We start from the raw sequence: 6,688 nt of genomic DNA on the forward strand, positions 1-6,688 counted from the left end.
CTGATATCGTAAAATTTGGGACCTCAGTTGGGACCTGCACTTAATGCACATCCCTAGTGGTGTCATTTGGATGTAACCGATTGCAAGTGGCTTGTTAGGCTGCAGAGAGCATTTAAGAGCCAACTACATGGGGTGGTCCAGGGTTGTATATGGAGCTCACCAGGTACGGATGCCAAATGCCCTCCCGTGAAGAATGCCAGTGAACCGGGTGGGTCTTTGCAGCATTATTCAGGTTCATATCACAATACCAAGCCTCCTCTCCTGATTGGGGGGGGGGTGACCTAAGCAGATGTTACACCTTGCCCAAGAGTGATCTGCAGGCTAGTGGAGAGAAAGGGTGCCTTACACCTCCTTTGATAGAGACGGATCTCCACCCCACCACTCACTGGGCTGAAGATACAAAAGCCTAAAAGTACATCCCACAAGGCTTAAGGGACACTTTCTATCTCACTGTTCTAAGTTTACTGAATGGACATCTTGTACCATAAACCAGCTTCCTGAACTCATAATCTAGCTCGTCATGAGCTTGCACCTTATTGTCTACCTAAAGTGCACTTTCTCCTCAACTATGACCATAAGAGATAGCATAGTATAAAGTCATTCAGCCCATCAAGCCTGCACCACAATTCAAACACAGCTGATCAATTTTTCCTCTCAACCCCATTCTTCTGCCTTCTCCCCGTAACATTTGATGCCCTTACCAGTCAAGAACTGTAGATTACAAAATTTACATGCTGCTGGGATTTGAGGATGTGAATTATAGGGGAAAGTTGAATAGGTTGGGATTTTATTCCATGGAGCATTGGAGAATGAGGGGAGACTTGACAGAGGTATACAAAATTATGAGGGGTCTAGATAGGGTAAATGCAGCAGGCTTTTTCCACTGAGGTTGGGTAAGATGAGAACAAGAGGTCATGGGTTAAGGGTGAAAGGTGAAAAGTTGAAGGGGAACATGAGGGGGCACCTCTTCACTCAAATGGCGCATAATACATTACAGTAGTTATTGATTTTCCCTTTTACTCTCTTGATGTACTGGCCTGATGAAATGACCCATCTAAATAGCATGCAGAACATTTTTAACTGTAGCTCTGTACACAGGACAATATAAACGAATCACCAATTACTTGATTCCAGTGTTAACTAAATTTGAGTTCCAGAGTGGCGGTGGGAGGATCAAAATGTAGATAAAACATCAATTATTTTGGTTATCCTATCAAATATTCTCAAATTGTGTCCTTGGAAATGGCTTGCTTTCACTCTGAAACAGAAATTCGGACCCTGGAAAGGTAAATCTGGGTTGGACTCGTGGCAGGCAGTCCGGGGCTGTTGGGAGCCATTTGAATACCTGCAGCTGGGGTGTCCTAACTCAGCCCCAGCCTCACTCCGCCCTGCCTGAAGGAGGACAGTACAGATGCCTGCAACCTGCATCTAAACAAAACGTTGCCGATGTTTGCCGGGGTTTAGGCAGCACCCTTCCTGAGATGAAACACGGGGACAGCTGGCACGGTTGGGCACAGTGCCTCACCCGGGTGATTTGTCCTAGGAAAAGGCACGGCACAGGCTTGGGTACAAGGATGTGCAGACTTGATGGGCCAAATTCTGCACCTATGCCATAAAAGTAGGTGCTGATGTCAACAGGTGGTCAGCACAGAACTGAGGGGCTGAAGAGCCTGTAGATACTGGAACCAAATCAATGAAAATGGGACAAGGTTTTCATAACTAAGTAGGTTAACTTCTAGTTTAGAGATTCAGCACTGTGACAAACTCTTCCGACCCAGCCTGCCTGGTGCCCAGTTACACCCGTGTGACCAACTAACCTCATAACCTGCGCATCCTAGGGATGTGGGAAGAAACGGGAGCATCCAGAGGGAATCCACACAGTCAATGGTTCCTTAATGTCGTCATAGATGGGGGCTGGCGATCGAGGGGTGTCGAGGGGATGAGCTCCTACTACCTATTAAATAGCCTCTGACAACCAAGTCCAGCTCCTGTTCTCCATGTCTGGCTTACGGAGCCTGACGGAACCGTTTCTACTGTCAGGAGAAGAGGCAAAGGCGAGTTACCGGCGCCTTAAAACCAGTCCTTTAGGGCAGATGAGGCCGTGGTTGGCAGCTCCTCTGGAAGGAAAGCTCTAATCTCAAACCTCCTTGCCTTGCACTCCTGAGGAAGGCTTCCGCAGTAAACCCGGAGGGAAGACCCCGGAGCTGGAGTCCCCTAAGACAGTTCTACGTCGAGTTCAATGCTGACCGGCAATTTTTGCGATGCATCTGATGGGTCTCTGCCGTTCCTTTGGGTTCATCAGCTGCGTAGAGACGGGGAACTTGCTCCAGGATCGCCAACTCGTTCCCTGTATTGTACCTCCCTGGCTTGCGTTTCATGGAGACAGCTAGGACACAATGTCCTCGGTCGACTCAACAATAACCGGAGAAAGTACAAACTCCTTACAGACAGTCGCTGGTGCTGTAATCGCGATAAGCTAGGATGCCTCTCGTGAGCTAGAGTTGCCGTGAGTGGAGTCTGGAGAGAGTGGGGCTACTAAACAGCGGTCTGAAAACGTGACCTTGGGCACGGAGACCTCGTTGAAAATTCTGCGGAAAAGGTCGGTACATATCTTTGCACATAGTCCCATCAGCACACCCAAACTCACCTTCTAAGAAGATAAGCCATCGCCTGCTGCCTTTAGACTCTTTAATGTAGTATCTGTGAAGACAAACCCAGAAATACCAGTTAGCAGGTTGGACGGTAATGAAAGGGGGTCTGGTCCAGTCGCGTACGTTTGACCGGTGTGCGAGGTAGTGGAACTCCCTGGGAAATCGGGGCGTGAGATTCTCGTGTCGGTCAGGACAGGGTTGTTACTGGTGTTCTACGGACCCGGAGAGTTCAACGTCCGCAGCCTTGAACCTGGAGTGGGAGCGGCCACCGCGACCCCGACCTCAGCCAGACCTTCCGGGCGACTCTGCGCGGATTAGTGCTTGCTATGAACTGTCTCACCTTCTAACATACTCAACGAGGGAGGATGCGCGTATGTCTGATTATACAGACGCCTTATGGGGTTAAATCTTGGCCGACCCCCTTGGATGAAACATAGTTCGGGGGAAACGGGGGAGAAGTTAAATGTTCGGTGCTTAGACCGCTCTGAAAATCGTGGGCAAAATACAAATAACTCGAAAATGCATTGTACTCTGGAAACTTTTAGATCCTGCCGGTTACTACATCCTTCAGAGCAGCAAAGGGGGCTTCTTAGTTTGCAAATTGAGTTAGATTCTGAGGTGAGTTAACACTTGAGTTCCCAACAACAGTTTGCTAACTTCTCTTTTAACTCGCGGTTCCGACGACCTGCGACGTTAACCCTTTTCCTCTGCCCGCCGATGTTGCTTGAGTTTCCAGTGTTTACCGATTTTATTTCAGATTTCCAGCGCCTGCAGTTTATTTATTTTTTTGTTCCATCGACAACTTTCAGCGCTCACCAGGCATCCCAACGTACTCATTAGGCGTTAGTGTTGCGGTTAGGGCGACGCTGTTACAGTTCACGGCGTTCCGGAGTTCTCCGGCGCCGTCAGCAGTCTGCACTCCGGCCCTGTTGGGTGCGCGGGTTTCCCCAGGTGCTGCGGTGTCCAAACACCGACCGGGTCGGTTAATAGGTTATTTTGGGTTTGTCGGTGGTTACTGGGCCGCCGTGGCTCAAAGGAAGGATTACTAGTCCGCGCTGCGTCGCCAAATAAATAAATAATACAACATAGGAGCAGAATTAGGCCATTCGGCCCATTGAGTCTGTTCTGCCTTTCCATCATGGCTGATTTATTATCCCTCTCAATCACACTCCCCTGGTTTCTGTCCGTAACCTTTGACACCCTTACTGAGCAAAAACCTGTCAATCCCCGCTTTATGTATATCCAAATGACTTGGCCTTCACAGTTGTCCGTGGCAATGAATTTCACAGGTTCACCACCATCTGAATGAAACAATTCCTCCTCCTCTCTCTCTTGGCATTCTGCGGCTGTGCCCTCTAGTCCTAGACGTCCCCCATTATGGGAAACGTCCTCGCTGCGTCCGGTCAGTCTTGGCCTTTCAATATTTGGTAGGTTTCAATTCCCAACCCATCCCTTCATTCTTCCTAAACCCGGCGAGTATAGGCCCAGAAATGCATCCATTTGCTGCTGGATGTATACCGGGTGTCTGAAACTGACCAAGGTCTCCGATTCACGAAGGGCAGCGGGTCAAAACTGCAGAGTCCACGCACGCTGGGATAGAGTTCCCACGACGTGAGTATCGGATAACTAAAGGCAACCCAGCTCCTTCGCACCCGTTCCACAGCCCTGCTAAACCTCGCTGGCAAGCCCGCAGTCAAAGTTCAAAGTAAATGCATCATCAAAGTACATCTAGCTATGTCTGAGGTTCGTGTTCTTGCGGGCATACACAGTAAGTCCAAGACGCACAATGGAATCAACGAAAGACTGCGTCCAAAAGGACGGGCAAACAACCAGCGTGCAAAAATCAACAAACTGCGCGAATGAAAAAAAGAGGGAAAAATAATAATAAATAAATGAATGAGCAATAAATATCGAGAGCATGAGATGAACAGTTCTTGAAAGTGAGTCCATAGGTTGTGGGAGCAGTTCAGTGATGGGGTGAGCGAAGTTCAAGAGCCTGGTGGTTGAGGGGTAGTAACTGTTTCTGAACCTGTTGGAGCGGGTCCTGAACGGAGCAGCGAGATGGCCAGGGATCGGGAGTGCATTCACGTGTAATGAGAGGAGCTCACTTCTGGGCTCCGGGACTGTCTCGGAGCGGGTTCAAACGCCCTGAGAACTTACAACATTTTATTGCTAGGAGAGTGAGACGCGAGGGTGCATTCCCCTTACTAAGAGTTCAGAAGCCGGGGTGGGACGTAGATTTAAGGTGACTGGCATTAAAATTAAAGATTGTAATTTATATAGAATGTTGCGCGGTCTGGCGGTCGCCCCTTGACAAAGTCTTCCTCGTCACCCTTAAACTTTTACTCGGTAACTCTCTGGTGGCAGTTTCGAGTATTCTGGAGAGATAGATAGCACGGGGTCAGTGCGCCGAATAGACGTCTGCGGTGGTTGGGGTGGGGAGGGGTGGTCTGCAAGATATCTACGGGTCTGTAACAAGTGGCGGCGAGGCCGAGGGAGGGTTTGAGCATCGTGACGGGCGCCAGTCAGACTGAGGTGATACATACCCGGCCGGGGTGCCGTCATTGCAGGTAACGGAGGTATTGGCCAGAAAGTGAAGTTTCATGTCGTCGTTCAGCTTCTGGGAGGAGCACGGGTAGAGAGACTGAGCCAGGCTCTTGATCTGAGCCATGAAGTTGTCGATGTTGCCCTCGACGGCGGTGAAATCCAGGGTAAAACTTTCCTCGGTGGCCGCCGTGCCGGGCTGCTGCTGCTGCTGGTTCCAGCCGGGCGCCTGGTTCCTGTCGCGGGCGGCCAAGCCCTGCGCCCGGCGGTAGTGCGGGTTCTGGCGACCGGCCTTCCAGCTCTTCCTGGCGTCGGAGAAGCCGCCGAACTGGAGCAAGACGACGGTAAAAAGTAGCGGGCGCCACAGTCCAGTGCTGGCTTGCCACTTCACGTCAGATCCCATTCTCTCGCTGGAATATGTTGTACCAACTCCCGCTATCCCGGTGCAACCGAGGATGAAAAGTGAGGTTAAAGTATAGAACAACCGCCTAAAGTTAAAATAGGGAAAAGTACCACTCAAATATTTTAATCTACAAGACACAGTAAACTTCTCCCAATTAAATAAGGGGTTCCTGCGTTCAAATATCTCTCTTCAGATACAGTTTACACAAGAAACTCCGTACAAATGCTAAGCTAAGCCTCTGGGGTCTGTTCCGGAACTTTGTTCAGCTTGGGCTGGGGTCTAGCACTCTGCCTTGCTGCTTACCTCCGCCTCGTTAAATACTCATCTTGAAGTCCAGTGCATTTAGATAACTAATATGGGACGGAGGATTTTAGCTCCCTCTCTCTCCCTCTCTCACTTATTTCATTATCCCTCTGACTCCCTGCCAATGAAGGCGCTGTGAAATCCCTAGCTTGAAAATGGGCGTACTTTATTTATACCGTTTGCAGATGCAGATATTTTTCCCCCGAGGGCGAGGTGCTTCCACGTATACCGTTTGATGTTTTTGAAGAGTGAGAGAGAGAGAGAGAGAGCGAGAGAGAGGGAGAAAGACAGAGAGACGGGGGGGGAGGGAGGGAGGAGGGGTGAGGGTTCTTTCTGTGAGTCCGTGTTTCTTTCCGTCGTCCAGTTACGGCAGCGCAACTCTCCCCCCCCCCCCCACCACCACCACCACCACCACCACCACACACACACACCATCCTGCTCACCACCTCCCCGAAACCGACACACTACGGAGTATTGAACCTTGCAAGGAGAAATGCCTTTGATATCGCCGCTCCCAGAGATCGGACGCGGCGGGGCGTTGATAGGGAAGGCAGGCCGGGGGGGGGGGGAGCAAACAAAAATCCTACCTGCTCGTTTCCCCAGCGATTTCTATAAATAACAGCCCCCCCTCCCCCGTCTGCAGATAAGCGGATTTCATTGAACGGGAGTAGTGGATAGTTATCGGAATTGATCCCGCTGGTGGCGTTGACACCAGCGCACAGTGCAATGGTGTTTAAATCATGTTGCCGTTAGTTTGAACCGACTGCAATCACTTCCAGACTTAATC

At 50.2% G+C, this 6,688-nt stretch overlaps 1 protein-coding gene across 1 annotated transcript in view; it reads right to left on the reverse strand.

Annotated features, from left to right (window-relative positions):
* The window catches only part of notum1a (notum, palmitoleoyl-protein carboxylesterase a), a 76,926-nt gene extending 70,898 nt beyond the window's left edge, over window positions 1-6,028 (reverse strand). Inside the window, exons 1-2 of the mRNA XM_063030819.1 lie at window positions 5,198-6,028; window positions 2,648-2,700 (exon numbers count right to left, since the gene is read on the reverse strand). Coding sequence (XP_062886889.1) covers window positions 2,648-2,700; window positions 5,198-5,598 — 454 coding nt within the window. The 5' untranslated portion in view covers window positions 5,599-6,028. The remainder of the gene's footprint in view (window positions 1-2,647; window positions 2,701-5,197) is intronic.
* Between the last annotated feature and the right edge of the window lie 660 nt (window positions 6,029-6,688).

Source organism: Mobula hypostoma, chromosome 22 (genome assembly GCF_963921235.1).
Source record: "Mobula hypostoma chromosome 22, sMobHyp1.1, whole genome shotgun sequence".
Taxonomy (NCBI): domain Eukaryota; kingdom Metazoa; phylum Chordata; class Chondrichthyes; order Myliobatiformes; family Myliobatidae; genus Mobula; species Mobula hypostoma.